The 16,874-nt window shown below is 52.1% G+C and overlaps 1 protein-coding gene and 1 pseudogene across 9 annotated transcripts in view; one reads left to right on the top strand and one right to left on the bottom strand.

The window, feature by feature from the left end:
- Window positions 1–1,134: 1,134 nt before the first annotated feature.
- DYSF (dysferlin) overlaps window positions 1,135–16,874 on the top strand; it is a 130,987-nt gene continuing 115,247 nt past the window's right edge. For 5 of the 9 annotated variants that reach the window (XM_066632109.1, XM_066632105.1, XM_066632104.1 and 2 more), the window contains exons 1-3: window positions 6,092–6,228; window positions 13,769–13,824; window positions 15,734–15,825. In XM_066632109.1, the coding sequence (XP_066488206.1) occupies window positions 6,135–6,228; window positions 13,769–13,824; window positions 15,734–15,825 (242 nt within the window). In that variant the 5' untranslated portion in view covers window positions 6,092–6,134. Of the gene's footprint in view, window positions 1,252–6,091; window positions 6,229–13,768; window positions 13,825–15,733; window positions 15,826–16,874 lie in introns of those variants that run through there. The other 4 variants (XM_066632110.1, XM_066632106.1, XM_066632108.1 and 1 more) reach the window with 1 other exon arrangement.
- LOC136656669 (5S ribosomal RNA) lies at window positions 15,057–15,176 on the bottom strand (annotated as a pseudogene).

Here is a 16,874-nt window from a genome sequence, read left to right as displayed (position 1 = left end):
GCCTCTGCACCTGTTAGACTTTTTCAGCAAGGCACGCCTGTATCCAAATGCTGTGTGGGACAGTAAAATAGCATTTTTGAGAAGCCCAGCCTGAGGACTCCATGCCTCTGTTGGTGGGTGGGACAGGATGATTCACAGGGGGAGGCATAGCTGGAGGACATGAATACCAAGTTGGGAATCCCCTGGGCAGGGGGCAGGCCAGTGCTGGATGCAAGTGCATGCAGTTGCTGGATAAATCCAGATTACCAACACAGAAGGAATGAGCACAGCCACAAAAAAAGAGCAGCAGATGGTAACTGTGGCATTTATGTAGCATTTCAGAGCCCTGAAGTGCCAACAAATGTGGTCTCTGAGCATGTGCAAATGCTCAATCCTTCAGCTCTTGGGGTGGCTACAAAGATTAACAGTCCAATCCCAATAACAAGCCTTCCGCCAGAGGACTCTGCCTTATGGCAGTGGCAAAAGAACCTCCGGCAGCGTGCAAAGCTATGTGTTGCTGAAATGCTAGTTGGGAGGCCATAACAGACTCGTGTGTGGTGACGGACCGCTACTGGTCTGCTGACCCAGATACATTGGCAGAGGGCAGGAGACAGAACAGGGTGGTGACAGAGGCAGGGAAGAGGGTGGATTGGGTCCAGGATGGGGTGAATTCAACAGCAGTGGTGGCCACCAAATCCAAACTCCTTTCCCAGACCCCATCCCACAACCCGGATCCACAGGGACCCGTGCCAGCAATTTTGCTGGCTCAGCTCCAAATACACCTATCCAGGCTTTGGTGGTTTACCCTGGGTAAGGTGCAGTTCAACATGGAAAGATACAGGCACCCTCTGTGTACCTGGTCACCCTGAGTGACTCCTGCAAACAAATGCCCAGTTTGCCATTTCTGTTGTGGGCCTTTGAGCTGGTCCCTTTTTAACTGGTCCCACAACCCCAAAGGTCAAGGACAAGCCCTATCCTGATAGTAAAATGAATTTTCGCCTCTGTCATCTGGTGCTCCCTTGCAGTGGGTGGTTTCCCTTTAAGAGCTGTGGGCCTGTCACTGGAGCACTGAGCCAAGAGCCACTCAGCTGGCTCAGAGAGCCCAGCGTCAGCTGCAGCAGAACCAGGCACCCCCGAGAGCTGGACCAGAGGCAAGGGGGGCTCGCCCTCTGGGACCCCACAAAATGCTGCGGGTCTTCATCCTCCATGCGCAGAATGTCCAGACTCCGGACACGGATGTCAGCGATGCTTATTGCTCAGTGGTGTTTGAAGGTAAGAGGAGGCAGGGGGAGTTGGCAATGCAGGGAACCCCAGGGAGGAAGGCGGTGGGGTGGGGGTGAGGGTGGCATTCTGGAAGCTGAAGTCTGGGAGCACATCTGGGGTCTCATCTTCTGTCCCAGTGGGGATCCATAGCAGGAGCCAAATGCAATTCCGGCAGAGCCATTCTCTGCTGCTTCTATTTTGAGATGACAGAATGCAGATCAAGCAATTAATACAGGAGCACAGGGGTGGGATTTTGACTCGGGAAGAAAGTCCAACGGTTTGGGGCTAGAAGGAGCATTCGTGTAAGGGCTCCAAAAACATCTATGAGAGTTTTTGTGCTAAACTGCCTGGTAATAAATAAATAACGTTACTGATATTCATTATGGCTTTAGGGTCCCCATTCAGGGTTAAGCACCCAGACAAAGAGGCAGCAAAATCTCTGAGGCTCCTGCTGTGCTCATCTCCAAAAAACCCCCACCCTGCTAGGCCAGGGGTGGGGCTGGAGCCTGCTCCAGTTCAGCCTGCCGAAAATAGATCCACAGTGAGGAGGAGTGATGGGAAATTTTGCTGATCGCAAGGGCCATTCAGATGCCACACCAAATGTTTCTTCTGTGGAAGCAGGAGTCTCTGGAGGGACTCTCCCTGTTCAGACCACTGTTGTTGAAAGGGGCAGAGTCACCCTGGATGTGCCCTTCAGGCCCTGGTGGGCTGCTAAGGAAAGAGACGCTACAGTTCTCTCCTGCCAACAAGCCCAGTTCCACCTTACCTTTGGCGCTGGCAATCTGCTGCCAGAGCTTGCAGGATGGTGGGTTAAGGATGTGGAAAGGAAAAGGGGCCAAGAGAGGACACAGTCCAGCCCAAGTACTCTAGGACTATATTCTCCAATGGGGTGGCAAAGCCTCAGTTGTGTGGTTGTGGCAAATTATGGGAATGAAAAAGGTTGAAGACCACTGGACTATAGTACCACCATAAGAACATAAGAACATAAGAACATAAGAACAGCCCCACTGGATCAGGCCATAGGCCCATCTAGTCCAGCTTCCTGTATCTCACAGCGGCCCACCAAATGCCCCAGGGAGCACACCAGATAACAAGAGACCTCGTCCTGGTGCTCTCCCCTACATCTGGCATTCTGACTTAACCCATTCCTAAAATCAGGAGGTTGCGCATACACATCATGGCTTGTACCCCATAATGGATTTTTCCTCCAGAAACTCATCCAATCCCCTTTTAAAGGCGTCTAGGCTAGACGCCAGCACCACATCCTGTGGCAAGGAGTTCCACAGACTGACCACGCGCTGAGTAAAGAAATATTTTCTTTTGTCTGTCCTAACCCGCCCAACACTCAATTTTAGTGGATGTCCCCTGGTTCTGGTATTATGTGAGAGTGTAAAGAGCATCTCCCTATCCACTCTGTCCATCCCCTGCATAATTTTGTATGTCTCAATCATGTCCCCCCTCAAGCGTCTCTTTTCTAGGCTGAAGAGGCCCAAACGCCGTAGCCTTTCCTCATAAGGAAGGTGCCCCAGCCCCGTAATCAGCTTAGTCGCTCTCTTTTGCACCTTTTCCATTTCTACTATGTCTTTTTTGAGATGCGGCGACCAGAACTGGACACAATACTCCAGGTGTGGCCTTACCATCGATTTGTACAACGGCATTATAATATTAGCCGTTTTGTTCTCAATACCCTTCTCATACAATAATGATCCCAAGCATAGAATTGGCCTTCTTCACTGCCGCCGCACATTGGGTCGACACTTTCATCGACCTGTCCACCACCACCCCAAGATCTCTCTCCTGATCTGTCACAGACAGCTCAGAACCCATCAGCCTATATCTAAAGTTTTGATTTTTTGCCCCAATGTGCATGACTTTACACTTACTGACATTGAAGCGCATCTGCCATTTTGCTGCCCATTCTGCCAGTCTGGAGAGATCCTTCTGGAGCTCCTCACAATCACTTCTGGTCTTTACCACTCGGAAAAGTTTGGTGTCGTCTGCAAACTTAGCCACTTCACTGCTCAACCCTGTCTCCAGGTCATTTATGAAGAGGTTGAAAAGCACCGGTCCCAGGACAGATCCTTGGGGCACACCGCTTTTCACCTCTCTCCATTGTGAAAATTGCCCATTGACACCCACTCTCTGCTTCCTGGCCTCCAACCAGTTCTCAATCCACGAATCCACCAGGTAAAGCCGGAGGTATCTGATGTACCCCTTCAGTTGCCAGGAGGTTGCGGGCAGGGGCTTGTCCAGCCACCCAAGCGGGTGGCTGTCCCACCATCAGGCCTCCATGGGAAAGTTGCTAGCTCAGACTGCTGGAGGGTTCTTGTGCTTCCCGGGTCCTGCACTTCCTCCTTGTTGCAAAGGTTGAGAGGGAGCTCAGAGGACCTTGGTCCAAAAGGGAGGCAGCAGGAGATTGATCAGAAGAGCCTTAGAAGCTCACCTTGGACATTTTAACCTGCTGAATGAAACCGTCACTTTGAGACTTTGCCTGAGGCGTCCCAGAGCAGCCAGACCAAAAGTGGTAGGGCCCCTGGGCCAGAGGGCTCTGATGTAGCCACTCTGAGGGCTCCCCCAGCACTGACCATGGGCCTTGAGCTATGGATAGCACAGGGAGGAGACTGCTGAGAAACAGAGCCTCACCCCCTCTGCTATTTTTAGCCTCCTCCTTGTGGCCAGGCGGCATTCTGGCAACCAGCTGGGGCACCTGTTTGGGACAGGGATGGGAGGGCTCACGCCATGCACAGACCTGGCACTGCCTTCAACATCAGCACTGCCCAAAGCCCAGGCCAGTGCAGCTCCCTTTCCCTGGTGGCCCTTGAGTGCTGAGGGAAGAGGCAGGGCAAGTGGCCTCTCCAGGTCCCCTTGGAGAGGGAGTGGCAGGAGAGCGGGTGAAGGTTCCACAACCTCCCCATTTTCCCCGGTTTTTTCCCAGTCTCACTCAAGCAGTGGCAGTTCTGGTTACTGAAGGAAACTCAAATAAGATGAATTCCATGTAGAGCTGCTGGCTTTGGCCTCTGCGTGACCAGGGCTTAAGACAGGCATTCTTCCTTTATCTTCAGAGGCCAGTCTGCTGGGTTTTGAGACACCACAGGTAGGAGCGTCTGGGTGGGGATGGAGGTGGCAGAGGCAGAACAGCTGCTCTCAGGAGCACCAGGCACAGCAGAGGTTTATGACATCACAAGAGTGAATAGCAAAAAATGCTCCCTGAATGGCAGAATTTGGAGTCACCCAATGGGGCTGATGGGCAAGTTGCAAGGTGCACAAAAGGTACTGCAGAAGCAGCCTATGGAACTCACTGCAACCAGATACTTTGACAGACACAAACCTAAGCAGTGCTGAAGAAGATTCAAAAATAAGTGCGTCCAATGGCTGTTAGCTGAGTTAGCTGAGGAGATGAACTCCCAGGTGCCAGGTGGTGGCTAGCAGGCCTTATGGGTGGAGTCAAGCTGTGATAGGCAGGAAGACTTTGTCCAGAAAATGGGAGTCTTGCCCAGCTGAGAGAAACAAAGAACAAAAATGCCAAAAGCTGAGAGTAAGGGATGTGAAAATGAACTATGAGGAACATGTCTAAACAACAAGGTACTGATCATAAGAACATAGGAGCATACAAAGAGCTCTGATAGATCAAGCCAACGGCTTATCTATTCCAGCTTACTGTATTCCACAGAGGCCCACCAGATACCTCAGGGAGCATTCAAGACAACAGGAGACCTGCATCCTGTTGGCACTCCCTTGTCTCTGCCATTCTGAGAAAGGTTACCCCTCAGACCTGGAAGTTGCATATACCCTCCATGGCCTGTAATCGATGGTGGACTTTCCTCCATAAATCTGTCCAATCACCTTTTAAACACACCTAAGCCAGGCGCCATCACAGCAACCTTTGGCATCACAGCATCCTGTGGCAAGGAGTTCCACAGATTAATCACATGCTGGGTAAAGAAATTCTTTCTTTCTTTCTTTCTTTCTTTCTTTCTTTCTTTCTTTCTTTCTTTCTTTCTTTGCTATAATTATTTAAATAAGAAAAAAAATTATTTTTTCCAAAGCTGTAAATACGGATAAATGGATGGGAATCTAGAACTGGTGATCTTTGAAAGCCTCTCTCTGTACCTTCCAATTCCGTCCCCCACTTTTTAAACATGATGTCTACATGTGTGTATTTATTGAAGGCTTGAAGCCCCACAATCTCTCCAGGGCTTCAAGATGGCATCACCTGCCCACCAAAGGCAGCAGGGCCCTCCAGAAGAGCCTTGGAGGACAACCTCAGCTGACGAGGAGCAGTGGCGTAGCTAGAGGGGGCGCAAAGCACGAAGTCTTGCAGGGAGCCTTGCACACTGGGGTGAGGCTCCATGCAAGACGTACAGCCCAATCCTATGCATGTCTATCCAGAAGCAAGCCCCATTGTGTTCAGTGAGATTTACTCCCAGGAAAGAACGGCTAGGCCTGCAGCCTTAGTGCTTTGCACCCCCTCAAGCTACGCCACGGGAGTCCGCAGAAGAGCTGCCCCGAGGCCGCAACTCCTCGTGCGCGCAGGAGGTTGCCTGCGTGGCGGAGCATCCCTGGCCTCTTTCTACAACGGCCCTGCGAGGTGGGCTGGCCGCAAGGCGCGGCTGGGGAGGGCGCGCTTGGAGCACTACTGGCTGAGCCACGCTGCCCGCCAGCAGGCCTCGGGGGGCATCTTGGGGTCCGCAGCGCAGCGCAGCGCAGCCCCGCGCCCTCCGGGAGGCCAAGCATCGCGGCGCGGCTGGGCGAGGTCGGCGCGCCCCCTGGCGGGATAACGCCGCCCCTGCAGCCGCCGCCGCCGCCGCCCCGGTCCTGATGCTGCGTCCGGCCGGGCGGAGGCGGCGCGAAGGGCTCCGGCCGGCGGAGGGCAGAGGGCTGCGGCGGGCGCCATGCTCCGCTGCCAGCTCCAGCGCGCCTGCAGCCTGCCGCGGCTGGAGAAGGGCGACAAGGGCAGCGACCCGGTGGCCAGCCTGACCTTCCGAGGTGAGTCCCCCGACGCCGCTCCGGGACTGGCCCCGAGGAGGCTGCAGGCAGCGAGCCCAGGCGCGTCCGCTCCGAAGGGGGCTGGAGGCACTTCCAGGGGAGCCTCCCCGCAGGTGGGGAAGGGAGGGCATGGGCGGGTGGTCCTGGTCCCAGGTGGGTCGTGGCCCCCATGGCCCAAGGGCTGCAACTTGGTCCCACAATGGCTCTGGGACGTGCGGTGGGTGAGGAGGCAGGTGAGGCAGTGCCTTGGGTGGTGGGGGCCTCCCCCGGTGGCAGAGCTTTTCTAAGGACTCCGGCCGGGAGGCACTGCCTCACCTGCCTCCCCACCCACTGCATGTCTCTGAAATGGCCCCACAGTGGAGGACCTCTGCCCCCTGGAGGACCTCTCCACCCACCCCATTGACAGTCAGAGGGCTGGGACAGAGGGGCCAATAGGGGTCCCGTGTCCCAGCCTCTCTGGGCAGAAGGGATGCTCCATAGGGTGAAAGGAGATGTTCATGGCTGGAGCCCTGTGCTCACTGGGGAGGCCCTTTTCCTCCTTCAGCCCCAGTGTCCGTCTCACCTGATCCACAGAGGGCTGGAGTGGGAGCCTCAGGCCTGTCATTGGGGTTAAACGAATATCCAGCACACTGGGGCCAACTCCAGCCAGACAAGGCAGGCGATGGGAACTGTGGCTGGCTTCAGTCTCCTCCTTGCCAGGGCCCCTGAGGAGGAAAGGCGACAGCCTTTGGGGCTCTTCAGTTGAGAAGGATGGCTCCTCCTGCGGGATGGGATTGGGACCTGCAAAATTGTACAGGGGACGGTAGGAGGGATGGAAGGGAAGTTCATAGCATTGTCAGAGGAAAGACTTGGTAGGGCGACGCTCTTGTACCTCTTGCACAACACCAGGACCAGGGGCTGCCCACTCAAGTTGACTGCCGGGAGCGTTAGAACAGACAAAAGGAAATATTTATTTATCCAGTGGGTAATTAATCCGTGGAACTCCTTCCCACAGGATGTTGTGATGGCTCCTGGCCTAGGTATCTTTCAAGGGGGATTGATTGGTCTCTCTCTGAATGCCAGCTGCAAGGAGTGGCAACAGGCTACAGGCCTCTTGTCATCTTGGGTGCTCCCTGAGGCATCTGGTGGGCCAATGTGAGATACAGGAAGTTGGGCTCCTTTTGGCCCGATCCAGCAGGGCTCCTATTTAGATGTTTATTTAGATTCACAAATTCATATTTTACTACAATTTAAGTATCTGTTGATTTATCTTACTATGTAAACCTCTTTGTGAACTACTTTCCTCCATGGTCAGAATCTGGATTGGGCATCTCAAAGGTTCTGTTTGTCCCGAGAGGGGTTTGGGTTGGAGGGAAGGTTTAAAGCCTTCCACAATCCCTGCTATAGTTCTCACCCCCCTCCCCGCAACTTAACAGCCAGAAACCAAAGAAAAGGAACCACATGTGACAATTTGTGTCACTTCTTTTGTGGTGCTGAGTGTTTGAGTGTGCCTCCTCTTGTCTCCCTCAGCACATCTCCCTCCATAAGTGTGGGTGCAGCAGGGAGAAGCCCCACTGCTGCAGGAAGGGCTGGCACCCCTCCCAAGAATCTTCTCCCCAGACGCTTGTGATGCCTGGCCAGTTTGCGCTTGCTTTTCAGCCTTCTCTGTACTGAAACAGGAGCAGTTGCAAAGTTTTAAAGCCCCTTTGAAACATGCAGTTTCCGAAAGTGTTTCTGCCTCCTGTCGTGTGGCAAAACCTGAAGTGCTTCTTGGAAGGGAGACTGGGCAGGGGGGGGTCAGTTGGCATGTGGCTCCCCTCCCTCAGTGTGGATGTGGCCGTGGCCTTTGGGGGGGCCCTTCTTTTTGCCCTCTTTGTGATTGCAGAAGTAAAGGACTCCAGTAGATACAAAAGAGAGGCAAGGGATTGTATGAAGGACAGGCTTCCATTTTTGTTCTGGCCCACTGGGGTCAGCAAGCCCTTCCCTCCCCCCCTACGAACCTGGTGCTGCTTCCCTTCTCGGGTTTCCTGGAATGCTCCATGTGCACTGGGTTGGGTGGACCAGAAGATCCTACACCTGTCACCTCCTGCAGTGGCATAGAGCAGAGGGTGGCAGCTACACTTGTCCTATTGCAGAGGGGTGAAGGGAGAAAAATGACACTGCTGCAGCCCCCAGGAGCCCTGGGTGTTGCAGCCTGTATCTCCTGGGAAGGAAGGGGACACAGTGTTTTGCCAAATTCCAGTCCAAGCTTTGCCTAGAGAACCTATGCCCACTTTCAGCTAATTAGCTTCCCAACAATGGCCCTAGTTTTGCACTGCAGGGCCCCACCACCAGGTTAGCTCACCTGTTCAACCTGCAAAGGTCCTCCTTCCTCCCCTCTCCTGCCAGCAGCTTCTCCAGCCACCAAAGCAACCTAAGTCCTCAGCATGTATTGGGAGTGGCAGCCACACGCCAATCTCCAGCAATCCTCAGAAGTCCATTCACCCATCTGTCCATTAGTCAGTTAATTCATTAATCCATCAGTTTAGTTCTGTCTCCTCCAAGCTCCTTCCTTCTACACCCACCAAACTCACCCCTCTTCAGGTGCTTCTTTTATCCCTTAATGACCTGGTTGCCTCTAGTGGCTGCAGCTGTACAGTGCACCCACTGCTCCTTAGAGGCCTGGGATTAACCCTATGCTTGCCTGCCACAGCAAGGGGCCACTGCTGGCACCACACCCTATCTCCTTGAGGGATCTTGTGCATTTCCATTGCATGTAGATTATGCATGTTGTGCTTGAGACTGTGTTGCCATGCTTGGCTTTTGGAAGGAATTGCTCCCCAGGCAAGAGAACTAGGGACTTGCGGCCTTGCGCTTTCCACCTGGTGTGGTTTGGCACACCTAGCTTTGGGCAGCTGGAGCGCTCTGATTTGCAAACCTCTTCTTCAGAGATGTGGGTCATTTGCTTTTTTGCTGGTGAGCTGCCGTGGCTGTCAGGGCTAATTTCTAACTGTGTGTCATGTATGCATAAGTGAATAGAAAGTATCCAAGGAAGACCACCCCCTCCAGCAGCCTTCTTGCCAGTCAGGTGACTCCTGGAAGCATGGCAGGCAAGCAGCCCGCATCCCCCTCCCCTGCTGCCCCCTACCCAGCAACTCCTCTTCCCAAGTGTGCCCCCTCTGAATCTGGGGGCTGTTGGCGAAGTAGATGCAGCCATGTGTAATCCATCTGGCTGGGTGTGCCCCCCCCAAGCTTCAGTGTTGTGGAGTGGACAGTTTGAAATTTGCACACACACACACACACACACACAAGCATAGCATGTTCAAATGAGCAATGCCATTTTCTATCTCACAAGAGATGGCAGCCTCAGAGGTCCCTGGTCTGTGCCTCCTCCTGCACTGATCTGTGGTTCTCTGCTCGTGCCCCGTTACCCAGAGCGAGGAGGAGTTCCAGGAGGTGCAGCACAAGCCCCTCTCAGTTTCCTTTGGAGGAGGGATCACTGGAGGTTTGTGGTGGCTTTGCGATATTTGCTTTGTTTGCAGATGCATGGGTTTGGATGGGGTGATCAGGCTTGTGAAAGCCACAGCAGGTTGGGGCCTCATCTGGCAAACTTGCACCCCGAAAGTGCCTTGTTCGTTCTTGACTGGCTCGCTCCCCTCCTTTCCATTCCCTCTCCCCAGAATCTGCCAGTTCATGCTTCCTTTTCTTCACTCACTTTGCAAGAGGGGCATGTGAATCATCTGACACTCTCATCCCTCAGCTTCCCATATATCTATTTGGTTTTACCACCTTTCCAATGGGAGCCTCCCATTCAATTGCCCCTTAAGTGATCATTTTTCTTATGATAAGGCCTTGCTGGATCAGGCCATCTGGTCCTGCTTTCTGTATCTCACAGGGGTCCACAAGAAGCCTCAGGGAGCACTTAAGACAAGATACCCATATCCTATTGCCACTCCTTTGCATCTGGCATCCAGGCACAGGCTTCCTCTAAAACCTGGAGGTTGCATATAGTCATCATGGCTTGAAACCTGTGGGGTTCTTTTAGCCATAAATCTGTCCAATCTCCTTTAAAAGGCATCATGTGGCAAGGAGTTCCATAGATTAATTTCATGTTCAGAGTCCATAGTGTATATAAAAAGTTTTGATTTCTTGCTCCAGTGTCCATTACTTTATACTTACACAGAAAGGCATCTGCCATTCTGCTGCATCTTAGTTTAGAGAGTTGAGAGACATCCTTCCCCCAGTTTAGAGAGTTGAGAGACATTCTTCTGGAGCTCTTCACAATCCCATCTGGTCTTCACCACCTGGAAAAGTTTACTGTCATCCACAAACTTAGCAACCTCACTGCTGATCCCTATCTCTAGGTCATTTATGAACAAGTTGAAAAGCACCAGTCTGAGTGCTTGGGGCGCACTGCTTTTCACCTCTTTCTATGGTGAAAATTGCCCTTTGACACCCATTCTCTGTTTCCTGGTCTTCAACCAGTTCCTAATTCGAAAGAGGACCTGTCTTTTATTCCCTGGCTGTGAAGTTTACCCAGAAGTCTTTGGTGAGAGATTGTGTCAAATGCACAATCTCTTGAAAATTCAGTTATGTAATATTTACAGGTTATCCACAGATATCCACATATCTGCTGACTTTTTCAAAGATTTCTTAAAGGCTCATGAGGCAAGACTTACCCTTACAGAATCCATGCTGATTCTCCCTCATCAAAGTTTGTTCTTTTGTAGGTTTTAAGATTTTATCTTTGAGGCTTTTCGTCATCTTACCTGGAACATATGTTAGGCTGACCGGCCTGTGGCTTCTTGGGGTTCCCATAACTTCCTTTCTTAAAGATTTTTGGGACATTAGCTATCCTCCAGTCCTCTGGTGCAGTGGCCGTTTCAAAGGACAAGCTGCATATTTTAGTTAGAAGATCAGTAATTTCACCCTTGGGTTCCTTGAGAACTCTTGGGTGGATGCCATCTGGGCCTGGTGACCTATTAGTCTTTAATTTACCAATAAATGTCAATAAACATTTAGTTCATCTTTACTGCTTGCCTGTTTAACAAAAGCCTGGGCCTTTGACAGCCTTTGGGTTGCCGAGGGATTCTAACAGCACAATCCTAGGCAGGTCTACTCATATGTAAGTCCTACAGTGTCCATCTGGGCTTACAGGGAAGTATGCATAGGATTGAAGCCCTACAGCCCTTTTGGTGGAATGCAAGTTCCCCTGTCCCAAGTGCACAGAGAGGCTGCCAGCACAATCTCTGGCAGCCATGTGTGCTCACCAGTGGTGAGGACCCTGTCTGCTGGAACTGGCAAGGCAGTGGTGAGGCCAAGTGGTGGGGAGAATAGGGCAGGGGGCATGGTGGGGGTGGGAGGAGTGCAGGTGTCAGCTGCAATGGCTCTTCTGATATCCTCTTCTCCTTTTTGGCCCCAACAAACTCCCTTATCTAAAGAGCTGGCGCAGGCCCAAGTAGATCCATGGGGCCCATGCGGGAGCGGAGTAAGGTAAATAAGCAAAATGATTACTTACCTCTCTGCTCCCACGTGGTCCCTGGCCACCCATAGTAGGAAGTGGGGTGTGTGCCAGCATCACTGAGCCCTGCTCAGCCTTTAGTTAGGACTGGGTTCCACAGGACAAACTGGCCATCCATCAGGTAGGAGCCATTGATCTAACACCACCACTGTTGGCATCCTTCAGTCTCGGAAGACTATGGTGTCGCGCTCTGAATGATGGTTCTGGAACAGAGCGTCCTCTCCAGTGCACGAAGCCTGGGAAAAGTAGGTATGGAGGATAGGCTGTTACCCATGCAGCAAATCCCCCCTCTCCACGTCGCTGAAATGGTCCAATGGAAAGGCAGAGGCCAATACGGTTGGTTCCAGCGGCGTCGCAGGAGTTGCCAGAACGTGACTGTGTTCAGCCATGAACTTATTCAGTTATTAGCACACTTACTAATTCCTTAATTCTGTAGGCCAAGTTGGATTAAACTGCTTTTAAGGTTGGCAACCTTCAGTCGCAGAAGACTCTAGTATCACGCTCTGAATGGTGGTTCTGGCACAGCGTCTAGTGTGGCTGAAAAGGCCGATTCGGGAGTGACAATCCCTTCCACACTGGGAGCAAGTGCAGTCTGTCCCTGGTCTGTCTCCCTGGCTATGGGCCTTCCTTCTTTGCCTCTTTGCCTCAGTCTGTAGGCCAAGTGTCTCATCAAACTGGGAAAGGCCATGTTGCACAGCCTGCCTCCAAGCGGGCCGCTCAGAGGCTCAGTGTCTTTTAAGACACTTCCATGAAAACCATGTTTCCAGCCTCCCTCCACAAAGGCTCTGAGCTGCATCTTTAGGATTCCAGCCATTCCTTTTTCTAAACCGAGTTCTGCGAGTCTCCTGAGAAATGGTTGTTCAGTGACCATATATAGTATCTTTTGACTTGGTGCTGGACTCCCTCTGTGTGTGTGTGTGTGTGTGTGAGAGAGAGAGAGAGAGAGAGAGAGAGAGAGGCAGGCAGCCAGCCTGACGCTCTGCCAGCCGGGCCTTCCTGCAAACCTTCTGGCACTGGGGACCACCTATTGTTCTTGTTCCAGAGGCACTTCCTTTTCCTTTTTCCACTTCGTGGCAAATTGAGCAGTGCTCCGAGAGTCCCTTTTGCGACTGCAGAGGTTGTGCTCTCCACTCCAGTGGCTACTCTGTGTGTGCCGTACTTGACCTGAAGGAGCCCCTTGTTTCCACATTGGATGTGTTTGCATATGTGACGCACAGACAGAAAGGAATGGGAGACGTGCAACGTGCCCCAGGGAGAAAACTCCAAAGTCTCCAGCTAAAGGAGCAGAATTGTCGCTCCTGTTCTGATGGGCGAGCTCCAGAATTCTCCCGGGGGAGGGGGTGGGGCTGAATGTGGACCATATGGGGCCGGTTTCAGATCACCCAGTAATTGAGGGCCCAATCCTATCGTTCTAGCTCGGTTGCAGCTGTGCCAACAAGGTGTCTGCTGCAGCCTGTGGTGGAGGGGCAGTCACAGAGGCCTCCTCAAGGTAAAGGGACGTTTGCTCCCTTGTATTGTAGCTGCAAAGGTGCTAGAAAGCTGAATAGGATTGGATCCTGAGTGTGCTTTGACCTCACCCCAACAAGGTATACTGAGGATAATGCAAGTGAGCAAGACCAACCCTTAATTGTGCTCGTTGATGGTGGTATTTATATACTACGTATCAATGAGAAGGTTCCCAGAGTTGTCTGTGGAGCAAGTGACCCACAAGACTGGCTCCTTATCCCAGGGCACAGGTGCTGTTTCCTTGTGCTCCTCCCATCTTGTCTTTGGCGTGTCCGTCCATTGCGCTCCCCGACCGAGTGCACAGTCGCCTTGACACCAAGCTGCTGCCTTTTCCTCACGATGCCTGCTCCTGTCCGTCAGCCAGTTTTGGAGCTTTGTTTCTTACCTGGACAGCTGGCTGGGATGGGGCTGACCTTGACTCTCTTTTGGCAGGAGCTGGGCTGCAGGTGGGTCGCCAACAATGTCAGAGGTCAGCTCCATAGGGTGCAGACGTGGGAATGCAAACTGACGCATGTTGTTGTTCTGCTCCTCTGATGCTTCTGCCATCTCTTTCAGGGGTGAAAAAGAGAACAAAGGTCATTAAGAACAACATCAACCCTGTGTGGAACGAGGTGAGCCCGTTTTCCTTCTCTGTGTCTCTGAGGGGGGCCTTCTGGGCACCTGGAGAGCTCTGCAGGATTGGTTTGTGACCAACTGGCTTTCATCAGCCATGACTCAGGCACTCCTTTGACAATGCCTAGACATGCTCTCAATACTCTGACCTGCCCAGCTGTTCCAGATTCATTTCAGATCATACAGCCTAAGGATGTGGACATGATTCTTGCTTGTGCAAGGTCGTCCACAGGCTAATTTGACCCCTGCCTGTCCTGGGTTACAAGAGCCCCAGCAGAGGCTGAACAGGGAGGGTTGGATAGCAGCAGTTGAACCTCTGCTGAAGAGCCTGGTCTCCAATTCCCCCTTTTGGGGCAAGGTGCTAGAGTGGGTGGTGGTGCCTCAGCTACAAGATGAACCTGATTATCTCCACTCATTTCCACCTGGCGCCCAGCCTGGATTTGGGACTAAGATGGCCTTGATTGCCCTGGTGGGTGATGCAAGAAGGGAGGGAAGTGGCCTAGACCTTGATGCATTGCATGGAGGAGACAGGGGCAGAAGATGCTGCCTTAACCCAAGTCAGGTCGTTGTGCAGACTTGTTGACAGTCCAGGGGTCCTGTCAGGTGTATTTCGTCTCTACCTGGAGTTGCTGCCAGGACTGAATGGGACCTTCTGCATACAAAACAGGTGCTCATTCACAGCAGTAGGCACCTTCCCACAGGTGGCCTCTTTCGTCACAGAGTGCCACATCCCCTCAGTGTCTGCACCAGGCAGCTCCACAGACAGTAAGGACTGCGCTTCTGGGACCAGGCAAAGGCCCATCTAGGCCAGCATCTTGAATGTGGTCCTCTGGGAAGCCCACAAGAAAGAAAGGAAAACCAGACCCTCCTTCTGCCCTTGCTGCCTCCAAACATGGGGCAGCAGGTAGCCATCATGACTAGTTGCAGGAGGCCTGGTGCTATCTGTGTTCTGTGAGTGTTTGACAGCTGGGGCTCTGTGCCTTGTCCAGGCAGCTGCAGCCTTCTTTGTCACTGTATCTCCTTGCTGGGAAAAAAGTCCTCTGTTGGTGCCTGTCCATTCATGAAGCTGTTGAAAGGGCAGAGCCTTCACTCATTAAGGGCGACAGAGCTCTGCCCCAGTCCCTCTGTGGTTCTGAGCACCTTTGGAAGTGTGTACGGGCTATGTGAATAGTGGAGAGATCTCTGTGTGGTTGAATGGTTGGCAACCTTCAGTCTCGAAAACTATGGTATAAGCCTACAGCACCCGGTATTCCCAGGTGGTCTCCCATCCAAGTACTAACCAGGCCTGACCCTGCTTAGCATCTGAGATCAGAGGAGATCAGGCATGTGCAGGGTAACAGTTGCTGCGTGGCCCCCAGAATAATGTAGGTAATTCCATTTGTACTAAGAAGAGCTGGGCAGGGCTATCTTTTCTTAGTTCCGTGGAGACAATGCGGGTTCTCTCTCTTTTACTAGGAGGGCTCAGGCCAGAATGCATTTTCAATGTCAGAGGTCAGCTCTGAAAGATATGAAGTAATATGAAGGATGAATAAGCAATAAGATGAAACCGTAAGCAGGGAAGAAAGAAAGGAAAGAACACTGCTCTCCACCCTAGCAGTTTTTCCAGTGGCTGTTGCTGGTGTCTCTCCTGCTAGATTGGGAGCCCTTTTTGGGACAGGGAGCCATTTAGTGACTTGATTTTCTTTCTAAACTACTTAGTGAACTTTTCTGTTGAAAAGTGGTGTATAAATATTCTTTTTATTCCTATTAATGATGATGATGAATCCCTGAGCATAGCCAGAGTGTGGCCCTCAACACCAAGAAAGCAAGGCCACCTGCTGAGACTTGGGGCAGGATTCCAGGCACCCCGGCACATTGCCTTTTTGAGAGCTCCAGCAGTCACCTGTCTCCTCTTCGTGTCCTTCTTAGGGATTTGAATGGGACCTGAAAGGGATTCCTCTCGATCAGAATGCTGAACTTCACGTCGTTGTCAAGGATCATGAGACGATGGGCAGAAACAGGTAGGTCATCTTGGTACTTCGAATCTGGTGTCCAGTCCACTGTGTTGCAACCACATGTGCTCCATTTCAGTGGAAGCATGAATCTGCTTCACTGATCCTAGTGCCCTATTTGATGTCGCCAAAGACTCTGGATGGCTAGCAAAAACCAACACTTAAGTTCTGTTCCATAACTTGCGTTCGTTTTGCAAACAGACACATGACTAGTTGCCTGGAGCGAAGCAAACTCACCTCAAGGTGACCAGGCAGGGATGTTTTTGTAAGCGGATCATCCAGGTTTGCTCCTTTTTCTCCTTGTTGATGTGCCACAGCTATGTCTGTGTGGCAGATGGGCTCATAAAAAGGTGGATGGAGGGCAACACTCCCTTTCTGTGGGCAGCTGTTTCTGTTCTGTACAGAGCTGGTGTGCCATGGAATTGAAATGGTCGTGTTCAGTCTGGAGATTTTAAAGAAGGAGAGAAAGCAGCAGTCGCTGCCACTTAGAGAAGCGAGAACTTCAGGTCTGGTTCCCTTGCAGGACTCTGCAGCATCTAACCCGACCTTTACGCTGGCATTTGGCAAGCCCAAACACACCCACCTTCCTGCTCTCTCTGTGTTTGGGGCAGGGAGAAGTTCAGACCTTCTTAATGAGAAAAGCAGGGAAATGCTTCTTGTTCTGAGTGCTCTGCATGCTTTCTGCCTAGCCAGGGAGGAGGAGGTGACTGAAAAGGGCTTTTGTACTGTTCTGTGAGATGAATGGTGACAGTTCTGGGAAAGGCAAAGTAGGGAGCCATGTAGGAGCCAGATTGCCCAAGCCAGCTGGGAGCTCCAACCGGTTGCAGCCTGCAGTCCCAGATCTGTGCCCCAGGATGTCTTGTGCTGTTGCAGAGACGGCTGGGAGAAAGTTCCTGGTCCCCAGGCTGCTTTCACATGCTCCAGTGGTCCTTATTTGCCAGGGTTGGTTCTTTATCTTCTGGGACTTGTCCCTGGAAAAATCAGGGTTGCTATTTTGTCCCTGTTCTAGCCTTTGGGGGATGTTACTCTAAGACCGCATTGGTTCAAGTGGAGAGAGT

Source organism: Tiliqua scincoides, chromosome 6 (assembly GCF_035046505.1).
Source record: "Tiliqua scincoides isolate rTilSci1 chromosome 6, rTilSci1.hap2, whole genome shotgun sequence".
Taxonomy (NCBI): Eukaryota; Metazoa; Chordata; class Lepidosauria; order Squamata; family Scincidae; genus Tiliqua; species Tiliqua scincoides.
This window is presented reverse-complemented; position numbering and strand designations above follow the sequence as displayed.